The 23,808-nt window shown below is 39.5% G+C and overlaps 1 protein-coding gene across 1 annotated transcript; it reads right to left on the bottom strand.

Moving 5' to 3' along the window:
* Positions 1–12,088: 12,088 nt before the first annotated feature.
* On the bottom strand, positions 12,089–22,502 carry LOC140241951 (uncharacterized). Its single transcript, XM_072321697.1, has 2 exons — positions 21,971–22,502; positions 12,089–12,570 (listed from the first exon to the last, which is right to left on the bottom strand). The coding sequence occupies exons 1-2, from the start codon at positions 22,500–22,502 to the stop codon at positions 12,089–12,091; spliced, it is 1,014 nt and encodes a 337-aa protein (XP_072177798.1).
* Positions 22,503–23,808: the final 1,306 nt, after the last annotated feature.

The following is a 23,808-nucleotide window of genomic DNA, read 5'->3' as shown; positions in this document are numbered from 1 at the left end:
GCGCCATACGGGAAGAAGGGGAAGGTACCCCAATTAGGTTCCAATTTGTTTCAGACTCGGCCGTGATTGCATATATATTGGGATTGTAATAGTCGTTGGTTAGGGTCTTGTCAGAGCGGAAAGTTCATACCCAGATCTGTGTACTTCGACTTCCTATTCCTATCCGAAATACGCCCTCCCACTTTCCCCCAAGATAACTTCCTTCATTTCTGTAGTCTTCGTTCAAGGCATATGGGTCATTTTCTTATCTGTCTTTGGCATCTGCAGTGCCTCGAAATGTAAGCGCGAAGCAAACTGTATGGGGGGGGGGGGGGCTCTGCATAAAGAAGTATCGTGTAGACATACACTTCGAATGCAAAAAACATATCATTTAGTCATTCGTGACGGGAATGATGAAGAAAATAAACCATTTCTATCCTTGATAGAATGCGTCTTGAATAGGAGAGGCTGAAATGCAGGCAATAGTGTTGGGTAAAGTATATCGGGGTGCCAAGGGAATGGGGATCTCAAGCGTCCGTATTGCTCTCTCCCCCTCCCTTCCCTTCCCGACCTTCTCCCATCACGTCTCGTTGAGGATTAGGCGGTAGCAATCGCGTGTTTTCTACTCCTACCCTAATGTCGCCTTGCATTTGCTGAGACTGACGTCTTTCACCCACCCTCTCCAGAGCGACTTCCGTAGAGACTAGGCCTACTCAGCCGCAGGAGAAGGCTCAACTTTTTGGCGTGAGGGAGCAAAAGGGCCAGGACTTTTCTCCGAGAGGGTGATTTGAAAGGCTCTTGTGGCCGGCAATTAGATTATTATTGCAAGTTTATAATGTTGTGTCGTGTTCTTATGCGGCTGTGAGAACTTCAGGCCAAATCTTAACAATAATGTAACGTGATATGATTAAGGTAAAGCACGCTTTTGGGATCGGCCGTGGATATGGAGTTCGGCAAAAGACGCTTTCATCAAACTGGCCGAGACAATATTATTTGCACAAAGTCACTGTGCGTAGTCAAGGCTCAGAGATTTTGGTAAAAATTGTCCCCACACTGTACTTATCCCATCTCGGCATAAAATCGTGCAAACTGCGAAAACATTCAGTAACGCATATAGACCCATGTATTGAATATCATAATTTGGAGGGTGGAAAAAATAATGCATGATGTAATGTTGTGAGAAAATGAAAAATGATTAGATATAACCCATATTCCAATGCATAAAATGTGCTAATTAAATCGGTGAAAGACACCATGATTTACAGTGATTTGTGTGAAAATATCGTGATGAATGAATGAAGTCCGAGGTCGCGTTGTAACCACTCAATGCATTGGGAAAAAATATTGCATTTGCGTCTTAATGATATCATCATAAATGTTATTTCGAACGACACCCCCGCATTCTTATCTGTTTATTCATTTATTTAAAGGGATTTTTTTTTTCTTGAGGTGGGGATTCTCTGGTTTTTAACTTTTTGCGAGATGATTAGAAACCACTTACATGGAATATCAAAGAACATACAATTCTAAGAAGAATTCATAGTTTACTGATGAAAATCGGTTTTGAATTGGCTGAGATATCCAAAGACATAGAGGTCCTAATAAAAAGCTGAGACCCACCTTTTATTACAACCACTTTGTTTAACTTTGTTTTTGGATATCTCAGCCATTTCAAAATCGATTTTCATCAAATAAACTTTAGATTTATCTTACAAATTTATGCTCTTTGATATTCCATATAAGTGGATTCTAATCATCCCCACCTCAACCAAAACTATTCCATCCCTTTAACCATTCATTCATTAATTCATCCATTCATTCTTTACTCCGTTGATTATATTGTTTATGCAGGGACCCAACTCACAGAACAAAAAAAACTTGGTCTGCCACGGGGTCATGTTAACTATATGACATTATACAAACATGCATGAATCATTGTGAATACCTATGAGTACAAAACAGAAGGGAGAATAGTGGGTATTGACTCTCCTTGCGTTTTAGACCAGATGGATTGTAGGAGCGTTAAGTCTGTTATGATGGTGAATTGCATTGTGATGGTGAATTGCATAAAAGGCACAGCAGATACTCTTTAGAGTATAACTAGTTTAGAAGTAGATTGTCTCTTTTGATTATTGTCAATTCTGTGGTTGTTTATCCAATGTCTTCATCATCATTATAATCAATAGTACCAACATATCGGATCACATATGAGTAATACATTACCTTTAATAAGAGTACTTTATACGAGTTTATGTTGATCACGTAAAATTATAATTAGAAAAAGAGACATTTACATATATTTCTCATTTTGCATTCGATTTTACTTTAAAATCATTAATGTTCAAAAGGAGTTTACCCCCCCCCCCCAAAAAAAAAAAAAGAACCAACAAAAAAAAGGGGGGACACGAAAACATTGACACTGTGTACAACAGGCTGCTAATCGTGCTCTGAAATTAACAATCATCTGCCAAAAATTAGGATTTGTGAATTATAATCACATTTGTAATCTGCTAGTCAGTAGGTTTGTAAACAGAATAAGCAGTGTGAAAAATAGAACAAAAAATGAAATCATATATTTTGCTTGTGATTTTCTTTTGGGTTTTTTTTTCTTGTGTGTGTGCAGGAGCTCTTGTGAATAGCATGCAAAATGTCACTCTAGCCTCGATTTGTGTTTCCTTGTGGTCCCTATGGAAGACCAGTGACACTATAGTGTCGCTGAATATGGGTTTTCCACCCGTCTTATCTCATCTTTTATCCTGTCTTTGTTATTGTTGTTTATATTCTTTGTCTGTTACTTTAATTTTTTTAGCTTTCAATATTCATTTTCTCTTATTTGCATGCATGATATGCATGTTTATCATTGTATTTCTTTAAACTTTGGATGTTTTTTTAATGACGGAAAAAAAACAAGATATACAATGAATGAGTTTTTCTAAACCAATGTGCTGATGAAAACTACGCACGCACGCGATGACTCTGACGGGGGGGGGGGGGTTAAATCGGAAGGGCTGGTATCGATCTTGAGTTTATGATAATATTTATTTTTGTGTCTATTAACATTTTTAACAAGTGGCAAAAAGGACTGACAAGGATCAATGTTGTACTAGCCCGAAGCTGAAAAAGTAATCGACCAAAATGAACGTCGGAGCAACTCCTCCACAAGGACGAACCTACGTAAGGAGGAAAGGGTAGGGACGGGAAGAGGAGGGAAGACTTAAGTGTTCTAGGCATCATCACAAATTTGTGCACGTTCTGACGTTCCAGAGTGTTTAAACTGTCCAATAATATGCATTCCGGAGGAAGTTTTTGTGTGAGTTTCTGTGTGACCCGGAGGGGACAGCTGTTCCAATCCTACACTATGTTGATGTACTTTGGAGCACGCCAAGTCGTTTGCATGCATGCGGGTCTATAAAACGTTGCTTATACACGTGTCATATCAATGTGCTCCCTGTACCAATTAAGTCGCCTTTGTTTAGATAGTGGGAAAACTATCAAATCAAATATTTAGCGCTCATCGTGCGTCCCTTCAGTCATGAATATGCACAATAAATTGGAGGTAATAAAAACCGCCCTCTATCCGCAATGACGCCTAAACCCATCTTCTTTAGTCGGAAGTTGTTAACCCCCGTCTCGAAATGCCCTCCACTTGAGATCTTTGTCACCAGTCGTTTTTATTCGTCCAATTTCAATTAGCGATTCCTGGCCTTCTCTTCAACTGATCTTTCTTTTCTCTATAATGTAAGTCAATGCTTTCCTTTGTCTCCGCTTGTACCATCACTGATATTCTTTCTCGCAGTCTCATAGAACAGCTGCATTGTACGCTCTGATCGCCATTCACCTACTAGGCAGCCTGTCATTTTGTGCCATCGAAAGAAAAAAAGATCGCCGGAAGATATCAATATTAAGCAAAAGTTGCTTTTTTTTAATTCGAATTCAGGCAAATAAAAGGAGCGCCTCGGGCTTTTAGCCATAGACACAAAGAAGAAAAGAGGGGAAAATATATACATATGCACGTCATAATTCATCGAGAAAAAAAATTAGTTGCTTGATTGCTGAACAGATTTGGGGGCAGGAAAAAGAAGACGAATTTGGGGATCATGTCTACCAAACAAAAGCACAGAGAGCTCTCCGCGGCGTCACTTGACAATCAGGTCTTTTGGTGCCCCGTGACTCGAGAAATAAGGCAGACATAAATGATCACATCTCTCCTTTGCACAGACTAGGCTCTGAAGCAAGTCAAAAGCGCTCCGAAAGGCAACTCCCCACTATGCCAAGAGAGAGGGGGGAGAGAAGGGGGGAGAGATTATTATCATGGTCGCTTTCTGTATATAAAGGCACGACAAAGGTTGGAAGTATTTTAAGCGCCCGACCGCAAGTTAAACATGAATTTACCGGTTTGTGAGCGGGCACAAAGCGCGCTGGCTCGGCGACGCCAGCTCGGCTTCTCCGCACCGTGATCCGGCAAAACGCGATCTGTCACGGGGACATGCGCACACAGTGAGGCGCGACATGCCCGCAATTGTCTAAGCTCGAAGTTAACTGTTTCACGCTTCTGCTTTTCTTTATTTCGCCTTTTCTGACTTAAGCACTACCCAATTACTTTGTGCTGGTGTAAAATAGTTTGTGGTTTTTATCAGTTGATGAAAGACAAAGCGGGAATGGAGGAAGCTTAAATGCACTTTTAACTCAGTGAACTATTTTTGTTAGAGAGAAAAAGAGTCTGCTTCAGCGAGTGTGCGTGTCTAAAGCGTTTCGCTTAATAGTCGTAGTTTGGGCAACACCAGAATCTGTTTTTGCATTATCCGTGGAGGATAAAGATAAATCAAATAGCTTTGGAATATAAATATTTCTGAAGAAGGGAGACCTGCTCTATAAAATTTTCATAATAAATTTATTATTTTTCATAAAGGGCCTACATCACAATTGTATATCTATTATTTGTATAGTATATCAAATGCCGATCGAAATGTATCTGCATATCTATATCTATCTAGGCTATATCATGTTTTTCGTGTGTGTGTGTGTGTGTGTGCGTGTGTGTGTGTGTGTGTGTGTGTGTGTGTGTGTGTGTGTGTGTGTGTGTGTGTGTGCGTGTGAGTGCGCACATACCCCCAAATAAGCTAAAAATGACGGACTTTACATACTATGATCTATGATAGTTTGGTTGTCGAAAGACGAACAACAGAAGACTATTGGAAGCATCAATGAAAAATCTCTGAAATTCTTCAACATCCTTGTCTTCGATGGAAAAAAAATGGCTCCAAATGCTTAAAGAGTTCTATCAAGCTTAACAATAGTGAAACGAGCAGAAAAAATAAATAAGATTCACTTTTGTTCATAAGCCTGCCAAGCAATGACAGGGCGGTTGTAGAAACGTACACTTGTTGCACTGCGCAGGGTTCGGTTGGTTCAGCAACAAGCCTTATGATTCCGACTCGTCGGTGGGAAGGGGACGAGGCCGTGTGTCGCCACGCATGGGTTATACACTCACACGACTCATCATGGTAGTCTCGGCACTGTGTGAAAAGAAAAACAAACAAGCAAACAAAAACAAACAAACAAGCACGTGTTGTTGTGCAAATCCTACTGAAAAATACTGGATCCTTTAAGAAAATTCAAGTTATTTTTTGTTTCTAGGTAGATCACTCTTTTCCATCGCTTTATTTACTCTTTGTTATTTTTGAAAACTGTGCATTGCCATCCGTCCACATATCTTGAATTACATTTCATGACTTGCACATTTTCTTTTCAAATTACTTGACAATATAGTTGGCAAATGTATGCTTTGTATACGATGTATTATTTTTTATTTGATGAAAATAAAGTATAAATGAAATAAAAAGTTAATTATTAATGATGAGAATGTCCGCATCGTGCAAACCGTGAGGTTAACCCTTCCCCTGCCATTGAGTCTTAAAATGTGTGCATAAACTTCAGGCACAAACCTATAGACAGTAAACTAATGTGGCACGGAAAGGGTTAATGGTATCTGAACATTTAAACAAACTGTCTATCATTGTACGCATACAACGAATAATAATTTCTGGTCGTCTATATGCAACAACTACACCTCTCAGTCTAGAGAGTTATCATTGCATACAGTCATTACTACTGTTCATGAATAACATTCGTTGTTAACATGATGTTAACATGTGTTAGAGAGTATAGTCCAAAAAAGGATCAGACGCCTGGTAATTTCACGATCATTGATTGAATGCTATCAAATGTTTGTTTTGTGATGTCAAAATGTATATGTCATATGATTTATGAAAAAGCACAATGTTTTTATGATCTGATCAATAAAATCCAGAAATACAAAAAAAAAATAACATTCGTTGCAAAAGATGTCTTCTCTTTTCAAATTCATTTCAAAAGTTCTCTTCTTGATATAATTGAAAAAAGAAGAAGATGATGATGATAAGAGAAAATTCAGGAAAGATTTGTGTTCTGGTCGGTGGGCAACTTGCGAGAGGATGATGTCACTTCCTCGTCTAATTTGCATAATCATTAATTTATGCAACCGAGTTTACTGTCCCACGGAAACGCGTAAACCCCCAGTTGACTATATTATACTGTATACATAGCAGTAGTCAGCAAACATTGGCACATGGTATCAACCAGGCACATTATGCCATTTACGCTTGAGGAAATGAAACATTGTTTATGTTCGTGGAATTTCTGACCTCATGTACGTATTTTATTAATCCTCTCGAGTCTATACCACCATTTTGCTGTTGGCGTTGTTTGTTTGTTTGTTTGTTTGTCTTATTTTCGGGATTTTTTCAGTGAATATGCACTTAAAGAGACATCGGTACGTGAAGTGTTTGATTTCCTAGAGTAAAAGTCAAACAGGAATAGTACAGGAAAGGAAAGGTAGAAACCATTATATGGTGCGATACAACTTTAAATGTATAAGGGGCCTATCCAATTAGTCAAGCTCTGTTTATGATGGCAGTCTCTTGTATAGTTGTTCTGCTTTGTTTACGATTTATTATTGTATACAATGCGATGGGGCAATCTTTCCTACACCCTGTTATCAGCAAGATCAGGGACAGTGTTGTTACGAAATTTTCAGTTAATACATTGATTTGCATCTTATAGTTTTGTTTTTTTTTGTTGTTGACATATTTCGTGTCAATTTGTTACTGTCCTTGGAGAAAATAATAATGAAATGATATCAAACCAAACCAAACCAAAAATGAATCGTGGGTATAAATCTTGTCTTGGGCTTTATTAACAAACTCTATAGTTGCTTCAAACTGGTACTGGCGTTGATTTATTAAACATGACAGAATTGTGCATGTATACGCATTGCGTTTGTTTCTATTGTGTAAATATTGTACTTCTTATTTCTTGTGCCGAATAAATTGAATTTAATTAGGTAATACACACATATATAGCACAAATACATGATGCAAACTCAATGTGAAGAAGCTCTTCATGCGGACAAACACATGGGGTGGTGATTGAGCCCCTATAGCTGTATCCTGAAAAATCATTGATCCAGTCATGCTTTCACACTTTCACTTTAAAAATAGTTGTGGATAGAATCAAAATGCCCGCTGGGAAGACAACAATGAATATTTGTGGATACCGATCGATCGCTCCGAGATCCGAGATCGCCCGAGGATCTGCTGGCGGGGATCTGTTCAGTCTTCAAAAGTCTTCGACAGCGGCCTAGAGGTTTTTCGAAATGTGACAAAGAATCGGCGTGACGTTATGATATCGACGTCATTGAATACCGATGTGTTTATCTGAAAACGACAAAAAAAAAATAGTGGCCCGAGGTGTGCATCAAATAACAGATCTGCAGTCACATCACTTTTCTGTTTGTTCGATAACTTTTGTCGATTTTATAGAATGCAACAATCGCAAAGGCTTCAGTTGTCTGTCCGCACAGCAAAAGCAAGCGTGTCAACTAACAATACATTCAACATTCAACAGAGCACACAAATTATGCAAACACATACACAAACTAGACACACTGTATCAAACATGCAGGCACACGGTCAAAGGAAAGGAATAAATATCGATGAAAAACATTACACAAGTCTCAAAAAATCGTACTAGTACAAAAATCTGAAATTGTCAGATATTGTCACACATACACACACACACACGCACACACACAACGTATTAGGCCTATATATATATATATATATATATATATATATATATATAAGTAACAAAGCTGCAACAAAGTTCATGCTGTATTCACCAACGGTTTATTTCTTCACACAAATTTTCGAGCGTCTCGCCGCCCTTTCTCAAGTGTTACACTTGAGAAAGGGCGGCGAGACGCTCGAAAATTTGTGTGAAGAAATAAACCGTTGGTGAATACAGCATGAACTTTGTTGCAGCTTTGTTACTTATCTTTTTATCTTGCCAACACGTGGACTACCTTATCAACATATATATATATATATATATATATATATATATATATATATATATATATATATATATATATATATATATATATACAAATCGCATAGTAGCATATATAAGATTCGATGCCTACTGAGTATATTATTATAGAAAGCATTGCTTTCCCCGTTTCTTTGGTCTATGCATGGGAGATATGGGAACATTTGTAGACTTGTACTCCTTCCTTTCACTTATTATGTATGCTTTCAATAATGCGAATTGAGCACTCTACACAGTGGATTTGGCGCAATATAATCAAAACATTGTCAATATTATTGTTATTGTTATTATTATGACATTTAGTTGTTATTATTATTAACATTATCATTATTGCCATTGTTATCATTACTATCACTATCTTTACTATCATTATAATTTATCATTATTAGAACCCTGGCGGGACGAAGTGGTTGTTGTTGTGTGTGTATGTTTGTTCTTATGTGAAGAACGCTTGCAGTCACTCATTTGCATAAAATGGAGCGACCTATCTGGCAAATGCTCAAGAGACTCTCATGGAACACACACTACGGACATACCATCGGCAAGACTAATACCGAATTAGAGCAATGACGATATCGATATTAAGGGACAAGTTCACCTTCATTAACACAAGGATTGAGAGAATGTAGCAATAGTAGTAGAAACCATCATTGAAAGTTTGAGGAAAATCAGACAATCCGTTCAAAAGTTATGAATTTTTGAAGTTTTTGTGCAGTCACCGCTGGATGAAAACACTACTGCAGTGTATGATGTCACATGCGTACAACAATATAAGGAAAATATAAAGAGAATTTCACAAAATTTCATGTTTTGAAAAAAGTACACATTCCCTTGACTCGTTACTGACATATGTTGTGGGTAATATTATTCCCATTGCCTTTAGAAAGAGACGAGTCAAGTGCTCTTTTATTATGCGAAAAAAGTGAAAATATGTCGAATTTTCTTTACATTTTCTTTATACTGTTGTACTCATATGACATCAAAAGCCTTAGTAGTCTCCTCATCCAGCAGTTCCAACACAAAAATTTTAAAAATTCATAACTTTTGCATCGATTGTCCAATTTTCCTCAAACTTTCACTGATGTGTTCTACTAATATTGCTGCATTCTCTCTATCCTTATGTTAATGAAGGTGAACTTGTCCTTTAACTTCTAGTACATATACACATAGTGATAGTGTGATAGTGTGATAAGTAACTCAGTATTGCATTATATACTCGTGGGAAGCAATGTGTAGATGAAATACAAGAGGACACCATCGGTTTCTTTTCTCTGTTTATCAATCTTTTTTTAAGACTGTATGGATAGTCCGACATTTATTTCTCGGTTCAGAACATGCAACATACGACAACATGTCATCTTTAACAAGTGCTTTGTATAAACACTTGGCTACTGTATAGCCACAAACTTGTTTATACAATATGAATACACTTTTCACAATTATTGTGCGAAAGCACTTGAAGAATGACCTTACGAAAAAAAAGAAAGAAAAGAAAATCACAAATACTCTTCTTTTTAAATATACTGTATGACTATATACAAAATAGAATACCCTGTTCTTTTTAAGACAGACTTGGTGGTATTTTCTCTCTTTTTTTGTCGGTGTAGGCACAGGTATCACTAAAAAGCACTTTCAATAAATACTTGTTGTGTGTTAAACTCGTTCGTCTACGGAAAGGGTAGAAACATTTAATTTGTAGCTACCACACGAAAAAAAAAATGTCCAGGAACAACAATGTAACATGGTGACATATTGGACATTTCATGCCAGCCGTAGAAAACAATCTCCAGATATAATGATGACAGTCATTTTCTAAAAACAAATACGATTTGCCTTTAGGCTTTTTAGGTTTTAGGTAGTTTTTTTTTTTTTAGGTCTCTTAGTCCTAATTATAGTTGGCGTATGTGTCTGACGGTAATCCGCTTCTTTGGCATCTCGTAGGCGTCACTACTGTGTTATCGTATTTTCCTTTAATCATGAACAATATACCTATTTTACGCCTCTCTGTCATGGGTTCAATTGTTGGTTCTAATGGTCTGCCTGGTTTGTTGGATTTCAATCACCAAGTCACAAGGTGAAGCCACAACAAAACATTCGTTCAACAGAGCTTTGTGTGCAGGTCTAGACTGATGTTAGACCTAATGAAAATTAATTTGTGTTGGCAAACTTTTGTAAGGCAGACTTTGCTGAAATACAGATGCAAGAAAGTATGATGTTCGTCATAATTTTTGTGCAGCTGAATAACACAGTGCTAGGCAACAGACAACCGTGGTTACATGTCGATTAACAAGATACATATCACTTAACTGAATACTGTGCAGTCCATTCTAGTTAATGCATGAAGATCTTTGCATGTGCTCTAATTCACTTGGAATTGAAGAATGCGTCCAGGTGCTGATATTGTTATCATTTAGAGAAAAACACAGAGGAAATGGCCAAACAGTCTTACACTATGAAAAATTGTCAACATCCTTTCTCTACTGTTCTAGTGAGAGTTCAGCCCTTACCCAAACTCTGTAAAGCAGGATTAACGAAAAACAACCTTGTTGAGAAATACTGATCAACTTGTGTTTAAGCCATACACTCTGTCTTGTAAATGATCATTCCAACTTATGTCTCAAAATAGCTCATTTACATTCAAGGCTGTCAAAAAGGAGAAATAAATATCCATCGATGAATTAGTTTATAAAAGGCACCATATTCTTTAACTGTTTTGCTTACTTAAAGTCCGGTGGAACATCGTTTCTTGTGATGAGATTGCAACACATTGTGCTTACCTCTGATAGCACAAATTCAAATATAATATAATTAGAAAAGTGGCAAAATATCGTTGACATCACGAATGATTGTGATTACAATAGAATTTTGACAACTTCTACCAACAAGACTTCTCCTAATAGGATTTTACAATAAGTCAAACGAACTTTGAAAAAAAAAACCACTTAAAAACATTGCTAACATGTGTATTATCAACCTGTCAACGCGAAGTGAAAATGCAGAAAAATATCTTTTAAGATGGTGGTTCAAACATAAATGATAAACGCACGATGTAAACGTAGACAAGGGTCACGTGACTATGGTTTCTATGACTACACACAGACATCATTCAACGTCACCTACACCTGTCATGTGACAGTGTGGTAAGACACAATGATTTTTTTAATTGAAGGCGGGATATCGTTTGGCACGTCGTGAAGCAAAGGCCACTGCACAGTTCTTTGAAGATGGACGCTCGGTGGGACGTTTAAGCATTACATTACATATAGTACATTAATTTCTCTCTCTTTTTTTACATTTTTTCTTTAAATTTAAAAGTACAAATTTGTCTATTTCTTGAAGTTTGCGTAGATATCAAGTGCATTTTGTGTCCATAATAACTTTTTGGCCCAGAATGGACGGCAAGTTTTGAAATCACAGGGTGTTTTAAAGAAGAAACGTCAGTTTCAATGTGCAGCAAGTTAAACGTCATTAGTGCTCTCTGATGAAGATCATGGAATCTCACGGAAATCACATTCGTCGCTGATGACTCATCCTACATTGAAAATGAAAAGCACATAGACGTTGAGCAGCCGACAAGTCTTTTTTTTTTACTCTCTCTGTGTGTGAGTGTACATTCAGTCTCAAGAAAACGTCTTTATCGTTTTATCGTGAAGGCAACACATTTCCCGTGGTTGAGGTGATCTCAAAAGTTCCCGCTCGTGTAAGGAAAGACTAAACTCGAAGGTGCTGCAGGCGAGGGAAAGTAGGCGTACGGTGTTAAATGGTACGGATTGATTGATACTGGCGGTCTGAGCGCGGCGTGAAGCGGGCTCATCGACGAGTAGTAGGCACTGGCCGCGGCGCTGGGCAGATGCATGCCCAGGGCCGGGTTGAACATCGGCTTTGCCGCCATTTTGAGCTTTTCCAGTTCGGCTTCTTGAAGTCGCTTCGCCTTGGCTCTCCTGTTCTGGAACCAGATCTTGACCTGAGTCTCGGTGAGATTGAGGGAGGCGGAGAATTCGGCGCGCTCCGCGATGGAGAGGTACTGCTTTTGCCGGAATTTTCGCTCCAGCGCCAGAAGTTGGGATGTGGTGAACGGGGTGCGGGGTTTCCGGTTCGTTTTGTGCTTCCGGAGCGTGCATTGAACCTTGGGACCTGTAAACGGGGACCTGATTTCCGATGAACCTGCACAAAAGACACAACAGAAGAGAAGAATAAAAAAGTATTGTCAGAAGGAGTGTCACGCCGCAATTTCAGTCGTATCTATATTATGATGATGGTGAAATATCCGTTAAATGCACATCATAGTCAATACGAAACATGTCACGGAAGACAAAATGCAACAATTTACTGTATCTTATATCCAAAAGATTCACTGATTTTCTTTAGATAATATTTTACCAAAATCTGACGTGTAGGCTAATTGCTGTCTTTTCGTTTGTACATTGTTCTCTTGAAATAAATTGATATTGAAGGGAATTTACTCAAATGTGACCTGGATCGATAAAATTATAATTTTGAAAATTATTCATCGCAGATTGTCAAAGTGTCAGTCTTATTCTTAACTAGAATATCTTCGAGGGAATGAAATCAATGTCGCATTATCAAACAGTGGGACTTTGTTTCAAAGTTTTTATGTTTCACGCTTTTGTCATTGTGGTTTGGAAGCCGTGAAATAGAATGGCATCTATTTTAAGACGCTATAGAGCTGTTCACAAAACACATCTATGTGTGCTGCTATTGATGATCCATTTATAGTCACTGAGTCAGATGAAGTTAGACTTTTGAGAGTGGATTGCGTCAGCAAATGAACGCATTCATTGTAATGGGCTTGTTTATTGAGTGCGCGCACCAACCGATACACATTAAAGCACTGACTTTCCCGCGTGCGGACCGATCGATAAACATGCAATCGATGACAACTATTAGTGAGTGATAGACGGTGTCGATACTTAGGTTAGAGTTGCCGCAATTATTCATTCAACCTTACCCTCTTAAACACATGTCTTTGATTATATTACGCTGATTCTAAATTTCTAAATGTGCTTTATTCCTATGCTTTACGGCACATACTGAACATAAAACTCGAAGTTGCGGATGAAGGGAGAACAGATGGGAGAGGTTTCATAGATTTATCATGTTATGACTATGACATTGTCTTCAGGATGACTTTGGATTATTTGATTCCAGAGGGTAACGTAAAACTGGTGACAAAGAATAGAATGTGGATTATAAAACAACTTTTGAAGCTTATGAATTGTTCATCACAAAGATTTGTCTCTGCATCACAAAACAGTACACACTGCATGAGTCCAACTGAGTTGTGGTTGAGGTTAAAATTGAATACAGGTTTCCAAAACTCGTAGTTCTTTTTTTTTTCTCCTGAGAATAAAGTACATTGTGTATAGAAATTATCGCAACATCATTGTGTCTTATGAAAACCCAAAGGAAAATTGTTTATCCATCTTTTTGACAAATCAGTGTTACAAGATACATAACTCAACTTGACAACGGTTCGTCCGCGTGTCAATCTCGCTGGTCTAATAACTGACAGGTGGCGTATATAAGGTTGAATTCTTGGGAGTAAAGGTGGGAAATGAAGGGTGGGGGGGGGGGTGGGGGTAAAGAGAAGAGAAACATCCCGGCACAAACAAAAGTACACCGAACTCGCTCACTCCCCGGCTCACCCAGCACCCAGGTCTCGCTTTCTCCTATCCTGACGGCATTCTTCACGTCAAAAATGACGTGATGTAAACCTTTCCGGGAGAAAATACGACCGAAACGAAAGGATATGACCAACAACTTCCGATGCGCTAGTTCAAGAACACGTTTATCGGGTGTAATTGGGGCCAGCCCTGTAATTGGGACCCTGGATATAGAGGGCAGACGACCCGACTGAATTCAAAGTTAAACGCGGCAAATTGGTAGACAGTTTCGCAGGCCAGAATATGAAACTTTTTTTTCTTTTTCCCATTTCATTGTGTTTTTACCCCTTTTTTTTCCAGTCCGTGACAAATATCATCCAATGAGCGGAATGACATTTGTTTGAGCCTCGGATCATCCGGAATAAGATTAGTAAGGGCGCGTGACTGTCTGGCCGCCTCATTGGATTTGAGCTGTAGCGGAGACTGTACCTGAGATCAAACCAGAGCCTCTGCAGTCCAAAGTGAGAACCAAGATGTTTTGAAACAAATTCTACCTTTTTAAAATCCATATTGAGTGTTTTAGCAAACACGACTCTTACACAACGATATCAATATGCATGAACACGCGCTTTAATAGTAACTATCAAATTCAACCCCCTTCATCTTGTATCAATTGGATTTTAGTAAGTATGCAGGCTCATTTTAACTTAAGACTGTGTATATAAGTTCGTGACTGTGTGTGTACGTGTGTGTGCGTTTCTTTGTTATAATCATTAGGCATCTATCAAATTTAGGGGAAATCTATGGCACTATTAAGAAATTGTCGTGGCTGCTATATTGCAAAAGAAATATGAAATAGAACTAGACGACAAGAAGTTTTCTGTACAGATTAATTCAACGAATAGAACAAAATCTAGTAAGGAAACACGTTAACTTCGTGGTTTGATTTACAAGCTATCATTTCTTTGTTTCCATGGAGGGATGGTGCTTGTTGTGCGCTTCACTAACAAACAAAAAAGGATTAAAAAAAAAAACAACTTTCCTTTCTCATACACTATAATTCCTTTCTCATACATTATAATAATGTAGACAAAGAGTGCTAATCTCCACGTGTAAAAAAAAAAAAAAACCATCATACACGTTATAAGAAATATTACCATCAATATTTATTCTTCTACTGCAATGGCAGAATTAAACAACTGTTCTGTCGCCCATTCACCCAGTGGTATCCATCCTGCCATAGTTCGCGACAGACTGAACAAATGTTTCTCTAATAGTATTGTGACAAAGGTTCCCCTTCGTCTAATTCTCTTTTTCCTCTACCCCTCTTTCTTTTCTCTCGCCGTTTCAGCAGCCGTTTGTGTGAGTTGGCGTCTTGCGGCATCGGGGGAGTCATTAACTTGATCCCACGGGGTAGCCCCGGCGGGACAAGCGTGCGCCGACCCGCTTTGCAAAAGCGCAATCCCGCGCCTGGTTCGTTTTTTATGCCAGAGCAATTTCTAAAACAGGGGATTAATTTTACTTGCGGGTAGCCGGACATTTGCGGCGATTATGAATACTTTGTTACCGTCGCCTGTTTAACACAGCAATCAATTCATAGCACTGAGTTATGCCTTTGGAGTGTCTATCCTTCACGTCGCAAGTAGCCCAGGTACAATCATTATCTTCTTCCTTTTCTTTTCTTATAGAGGTGCATGGTAACATCATTACTCTCAACTATCAAAACGTGTCTGTAAAGAATCGCGACCACTCGAATGCTTTTATCAATTCGGATCATCAACGAGATCGTTATGATAAATAAACACTGGGGCGAGAGGCGTCGCGACAGCTCGCATTGCTCGAATCAATTTCAATCAAAAACGAATATGACAAAGTTACGAGCGCTATTCTGACATGTTTACAGTCATTGCTGTTTGTGTGCTTTTATGGAGGGCTGTCTTCAGTCTTCCTAGGCGGAAGAAATTCACATCAAATTACCCAAAATATCGATAAATCCCTGACAAATTTGAGGACAGGTGGCAATGTCATCGGTAACAGTATCCACGACTCCAGCCTGACCACGAGTTCTCCAGAGATCTAGATCAGAGCTCATGAAATATCGAAAGGAGGCAAGACAAAACGACGGAGACTTTGTGACGCTAGCCGAGGAAGGGTCGTGGGGCCATGCAGGCACGAACTGCAGACAACGCGGTTTGTAGCGTGTGGGACTGATGACTTTGCCATATCCACTGCCCTATAAAATTGTGAGATCTTTCATGACGTGACACCCGAATGGAAAGGTCTGGCCTGATTTCTTAAATGTTTCCAATTTGTCAAAGATTTCGGATGTTGCTAGGAGTGTGCTTGAATGGTAAAGGTATTTGACAAATGGATTACAATCAAAGGAATTTAACCTATTTTTTTTTTTTTTTTTGCGCGTGCACACATAAAAGATATTGTGGGTTGTTTTTTTTTTTCTGCGAAAATGATAAAATGCACAGATTTAAATAGCTTTAAATTCTAAATTCACGTTTTCTATGTTGTGTTGTGATATGATTTCAATAACATCTGTCGTTTTGGCGCCTTTCTCTCCTACGAATGATATTACAAAGAAAAGAAATAGAGGCTTACATGTTCGCAGACGATGACTATTTAAATATTCGGTGTCGTGGTATTATAATCAATTTCTCTAATCGTCATTAGGGACATTATGAGCTATGCACATATACCTTTCCCGCTTATTTAACATATTCATTGAACTCTTGGCTGATCGAATATAAGCCTACAATAGATTTCTATCTCACAATAAATTGCACCCATGATAGTTTACACTTGGTGCAAAAGGACAAGTATACAATTCTACGCGTATCCTTTCTGTGTAGACTATATATCCATATTCAAGTCAGTTTCCCCCTCCCCCTTAACTACCCCTCCCCCACCCCATGGGTTATTCTGTTATTGTCTTAGGAGGAACAAAACTAGAAGAATAATAGGAAGACTGGAAGTGAAATCCCATGCTCCCTGTGCAAGGTGATTTCAGTGGGAGGAGTAAAGACCTGTTAGCCTGCACCCAGAAATGGAAAATGTTTCACCACAATCGGGGAAATTGAAAAGAGTTGTCTACTCTTTTTTTTTTAAATCCTAAAGACGTCTTTATTCGCAAAACAGCGAGAATGGTCATGCAAGCGCATTTGTAATCTAGCAACAACAACAACAACAACGAACCGTGGGGTCAACTTCTCTTTCTTCTTCTCTTTTGATTTAGTCTGCAGAGAAAGATATAATGAAATGTCTTTTTAACAACACGTCAATATGCTGCAAGAACAGACTCTCCTTTTATTCTTTCCCTTAATTCTTACAACTCTTTCGATTCAATTTTTCAATTCAATTTATGTTCATTTTTCGACAAATGCATCTAAACATCACTTTTTCGGTAACAGAAAAAATGAAAATAATCTTTCATGATTTAGAATTCCTGAATAAATGTAAACAAAACAAGGGAGCAAATGTTTATCGAATAGTAAAAAAAAAAAAAAAAAAAAAAAAAATTATAAGACCGCGTCAATATCACTTCCATATTACAGTGTGTAACAGGATTTGAAAAGGAGTATGACCATGATCACTTTTTTTGGGAAATATGGGAGAATTCCACGACTTATTAATTTTCTTATATTTCCATTTGAGATTCAGTTTTGTGGGAGGTCCACGAAACCACTTACGCCCCAATGCAGCTCGATTTGGTTTTTAGTTAGTGCATGAGTATATGGCCTTATTTCACAATGAGACAATAATTACGTTATGCTCCCGTGAAGTATATTATGCGGTATACGTATAGTATTGTCGACGGGATCTTGTGTTTTAACATGATTACAATGGATAAATGAACGTGTGACGGTTTCTTCTTGTTGAAGGAAGCTTTAATCTTCAAGGGAAAATCCAGTCCAAATGTAAGTTAGTCTAATAAAAAGAATGAAATCTTACGAGTTCAACAGTAAAAAATTGACTGAAATCGGATGAAAAATAAGGAAGTTATGACATTTTGAAGTTTTGCTAATTTCTGGAAAACAGTTCTGTCCGCAGCGGGCATGGTATAGGGGGAGAGAGAGAAAGAGACGTTGATTATATACGCACAGTGACTTCAAATAATTTTTTTTTTCTTTCTGCATTTGCATGCAAGGTCGTTCTTGGCATCATTATCAAAATTTGATTCACTTTTTGTGTCGATTCTATGTTTCAGACAACCTGTCGTTCGGCAATCCCCTTTGATGCAAATGTGATTGGTTATAAGGGAGCTCGGTAATTAATTTCTACAAATCTATTTCCGTGGAAACTTATTAAACAATGAAAAAAAAAGCGCCAAAATACCAGAGTTGCAAGGAGATTCGCTCCCCGCAACTCGATACCTTCCCTTCACAATGACTCTAGCAAATCCTTTCTAATGATTTCAATTAAACACGCCATCACATGCGTGCATCCTCTCTCTTCCCACAAATTTTGTTATGCTTCCCACAAATCCGAGGTATTATTTGACACAATCTGCTCATCAGCGAAGCATTAGAAGCCGCCGGTACACAATCTGGACTCGTTTGATACCGGTGGCTGGTTGACAGGCCCCCGAATCGCCCAAGGCGTGGAGGGTTGTCGGAATGACAAATCAAGCGTTGCGGACAGATGGGATGTCTCCTTTTGTCTAATTATGTTAAACCGAGAAAGATGACATTATCTCACTTGGCTTTTAATGCCACGATTGCTTCATCTCTTTGGTCGAACGAGAGATTGTATCAAAAAATGGAAATAGACAATAAAGGGCTCAGTGCAAAGTTTATAAATTATGGCGGGACAGCGGTGCGTAATTGTGGCAGAGTGAAACACTGAAAAAAAAAATGGTGGCGTGACGATGATGGGAGCCGTACAAAAAGAAAAACGTTCATAATTTCACACACTATTTAAGAAGAGTTGAAAAGCACAATACTATGTTCCTGAGTGTAGAAAGAAGCGATAACTCCACAGTGCTAACTCATTACAGACAACGCCTACCTACTTTTCGATTGCTTTTGTGACGGAGTCATTACACAGCTTATTTGTTCGAGACACCAAACTGTTACGATGAACTTTAAGCGACATATCACAGAATTTCCTTGTCATCATTTCCTAGTAGATCATTGAACAAGCACCAATATAGATAGTCGACAAATAAGTACAAATATATCTGGGTACAAGCAACAAATTCTGTACTATTCCACTTGAGGAAGTTGTTGTAAGCAACGTAAACGTTGAGAGGCAATGAACAATTTACCGATGTGAAGGATCTTACAACATCGAACACTTATAATACATTAGTGTTTATAAACAAACAAAACATAAAAATGCTGCTTATTTCTGAGCAAATCGCTTTCAGGTGTTTTGGGACGGCAGCAAAACCGTGTGGTTTGGGAGTCCGTCTAAAGAGGGGATGACAGACTAAGTTATTGAGTTACTTCGCGTGGAGAAGAATATGTTAACATCAGTCTACACTTCAAGTCGAGCACAAACAACTGCGCATTCCTAAAGGTTATTATCTGATCACAGCAATGTACAAAATTCAGAAAAAGAAAAAAAAAAAGAATGCCAAGTTTGTTTGTTGTCATTTTTCCTTCTGTTAGGAAAAGTACTTGATATTAATTTACCACCTTCATGAGAAGGCAGAGATACCAGATAATTTCACGAGAGACTAATTACGACGCCTACACATGGCGGTGCAGGGTGATCATCAAAAGTCAGGCAATTTATAATTTTCTGATTGTTCCTTTCAAACTTCTCAATTCTCAAAATCTTCCCTTTGTTGGCGCGAAAACGCCCGAACAACCAAGCGTGTACCTACGTGACAGCTGAGTGGCGAATCGCTCTGCGATTATCAAGCTCTCCGGAATAATCCAGTACCACCAAGAATAAAATGGAGTTTGTTTTTTGAAAAAGAGTACTACCCGAGTCGCTAGCGTATATAGCGGGGACAGGAAAGCTGTGTGTGAAAACCTAGAATAGTGTGGAGGAAATAGTTCACGTAAGACTGATCAACCGAAATGGAAAAGCCCGTAATAAAAACTATTCTTCTTCAAAACTTTAAATCCTAGCTGAGCAGTCGGCCGGTGACGATGATTAAGAGGTATGCTAATTGGTAAACATGTCGGTGGGGTCATTGAGCACGCAAGCTAGCTGGTAGTGATCCTTGCCGCCGCTATACTTCTTCTTGTGGTTCGTTCCCCGGACGCCTCCCCTCCCTGGCAAGCCGCCTTTCCCAGTGCGTCGTAAGAGTCACGGGTCAGTCTCAGCCCTTGTACACCTGCTGGGGTAGCTAATGCGTCTTCTGGTACTTGGCTCTTAACTCCAAAATAAGTTACAGAATACCAGTAATACACTCATTCCCCTACGGTAGACATCCGCTAGATTTCACCATTTACACAATAAGACCTGTTAGTGTTACTATTTCTTTTGTCTTTTTCCATCTCGTACTCTAAAAGTTCGTAGGTGCGCAAGGAAGTTACTGCAGCAGTCATCTATACCGTCATTGCTGATCCCTCCCTGTCTGCATGTGTTTGTAAGCATTGTACCTAATCATGGTATCTAAGAATGGGAACATGTCGACAAAATCATTGAAATTAATCTCATCTCCTTTTAAAATTTTATTTTCTCAAGATCGATGCGGTCAAGTCCACTATTCATCTCCTTTTCAATCGTTCTCTTCCCTTCTGTTTTTTTTTCTTCTTCTCTCATTCTTCTAAAAAAAAAGAAGAAGAAATAGGTAAGATTATTGTCTGAAACAGCAACCCAGCACTATGTCGGCTTAAATGTATGAGTCTGGTCCTCCTTTTTGAAGGATTTTTGGTCGACCCCATAGCTTTGCTGCTCGTTCATCTAAAGAATAGTCGATAAATCGCCAAGTTTTAGCTCGATAGTGGTTAAATTGCTTTCAACAGACACAAACTCTCTCGGTTTTGCATTCGAAGGTCACCACTTTTCACTATCCACATCAACTCTATAGAATAAGATAATGTACTTTGGTTGCAAGCACAACTATCCAAAGTCTTGTCTGAACGAAATTCGAAGTTTTCAAAGCGTATTGTAAATACTGTGGAGGATCAAATACGGATTCACGATTCCCTCCTAGACCTAGACACGCACATATCAAAGTGAAGCTGCCATGAAGGAAAATATACACCCTTTACTTGGAATTGACAAGAAAACATATGCCAAATAACGTAGTCTATAACAGTGGTCAGGCCTGCAATGGTATAGTCGTAAAGTTGACGATGTTCCGCTTGGTATACGCAAAGGTCTCTGTAGGTGGGACTACAGCAGCCTGGCCTACTATTCTCATACTGATGTTACTCATATTACGAGGGTGTCACTAAACGTGCGTGCTGATCACGCCGCCTACTACGCACAGTAACGTCACAGATAATGTCATAGCAATGCGCTCATAATTTTCTTTATGAGAAGGGAGTGGGTAACTAGATTTCTCGGAGCGTACGTATACGTCAAACATTTCAGAATGTTCCAAGGAGGGACAAACTTATCAACACAGACTTATTTCCATTAATAGAATTCAAGTTTACCGATCTTTCATAAGATCCATCGTAGATTGGGATCATACAGTGAATAAAACATGTAAAGTTGGAACTACGATTTTGTGCGTTTGAGCTGTGGTTAATTCGACGTTGAAGAAAAAAAAATCGACAATGCTTGGCAAAATACAACTTTTGTCAAGGCATGGATTAGTGTATTAGTTTGTCTACCAGAAAAACATAGAACCACTAAAGCTACTATTAATAGATAGGGCACAAAGCATTTCCATAGTCAAACACTCAGTGGAGTTTTCACGTGGTACCAAGTGCCCCTGTTGTTCGTCAACATTGGAGCATGGAGCTACTGTTTAGTAGCTCAATGATTGAAGTTTCTCTTTACTCTGAGGGGGAAACACTCACCCGATGAAGGACTTAGTCTTGTTGCCTGCATCCACGGGAAATTCGAGGCATTCCACGTGTACGTCTGGGTAGTCGGCGACGTACACGCCGTCCTGCTCTCTAACGACGACGATGATGAAGACGAAGATGTCTTCGCTAAAATGTTCTCGACACTGTGACTGGCGAAAGACGGCGCGGACGCTGACGTGTTGCTGGATGACGAGTTCTGAGGCGGCGGCGTGCCCGACTCGACGGGGCTACAGTCCATGTCCGTGTGGTGGGATTTGCCGGGCTCGCCGCTCAACGGGGAAGGCGACTTGGAGAAAAATGATTCCACTCGGAAACTGATTCCTTTCACGGCTTTTTCGTCCGTCCTCTGCGGCTTCTCGATCTGGCTCGAGTTCGGCGAGGCGGCAGCTACCGGCGAGAGGTTGTGGTGTGGTCGGGTGAAAGCGGAATTGCTGCTGACGGTGAGCGTGTTCTTTGCCATGATGGACGCCGGATCGAATGGGGCGTCGTGTATCGCCGTCTCGCTCTGGTGCATGATATGCATGGGGCTTCACAGTGAAAGAAAATATTCCAGAATCCAAAATAAAAACAAAAATTATCAGTTTCCACAAAGTTTTGAACTGAAGGCAACCAGGAGGTATGCTTGCAGATGCGCTCAATTGCCGTCATATGATGAGAGTGATCATATGCTTCAGTGAGAATGTATTTATGTACCGTAAACACGGCAAGGTAATAGCTAATTAGATGTCCATTCCAGGAGTGATGGCGGTAGTAAGATTATTTTGCCCGGTAACCCCACAACCAGATATGACAGGGCAGTAGAGCAATGTGATTCCGAGCCGACGAAAGAGCTCCCCAAAATACGACGCACATCGCTACGTCCCAGTAAACTTCGGGCTTCGTCTGTCATTAATCAATTTGTGACCCAAAATATCGTCATACCCGCCCTCTCCGTACTCTCGCGTAATTGCCGGCCAGTGAGCCAATCAAAGTGCGCGATAACTGTGACGTGTTTGAGGTCGGCTCGGGTAAGGCGCCCCAAAGTAAGGGGGAAATCATATTATGCATGGTATTATGATGACTGCGAAGTCAGGCGCGTTGGGTTTGCCCGCAGCACGTCGCTTCGCGATTGGTATGTATCAAAACCTCCTTAGTGGCTACACTTACCAGAATGCAGCCTAAAGCCACTCAAGGTTTGCATCGATCGCACCATCCAAATACAATTACACAGTGTACATTTTGTGTAATAGCGAGTGGCCGATCGCCTTTTGTCGGTCGCTCCCCCGTAAGGCCGCGGTTGGGTTTCAGGAGACTGAAGGAGCTCTGAAAGCGATTGCCAGACTGGAACGGACCCTCAATAGCGCTCATAAAAATTTGATTCATACGAATGAAAAAAGTCATTTGCAGTGGGTACCCTCCCACTCGGGCGATCAATTACCTCGGGACCAAAGCCAGGCTAATTGCGAGTACAAACAATCCGTCATTATTTGTCACTTTATTCACCAGACAGACATCTTAGCTCTGCACTCGGCGCCACTCTATTCTCTCAATCAAAAGCTCACTTCGGGCGTCGCAATCAAAAATACTTCTTTTTACACACCCTCAAAAAAGTGAGGGGGAACAGAGAGTAAAGCCCTCCTTTCCTTTTACCCCTTTTTATTTTGATTTCAAATTTCTCTCAGATGCAGGGGCTCTCACTATGCCCTCCTTGTTAAGGGCCCGCCGTGTTTCCACTGGGCTCTCAAGAAACGAATGAAGTGGGGTTAGTGTTTCAGCCCTGGTACCGGTCAGATTAAGCTAATCCTTGAATCACGGACACATAGCCCAGAGCCCCGACAAAAAGCTTGACT

This window comes from Diadema setosum, chromosome 18 (assembly GCF_964275005.1).
Source record: "Diadema setosum chromosome 18, eeDiaSeto1, whole genome shotgun sequence".
NCBI lineage: Eukaryota > Metazoa > Echinodermata > Echinoidea > Diadematoida > Diadematidae > Diadema > Diadema setosum.
This window is presented reverse-complemented; position numbering and strand designations above follow the sequence as displayed.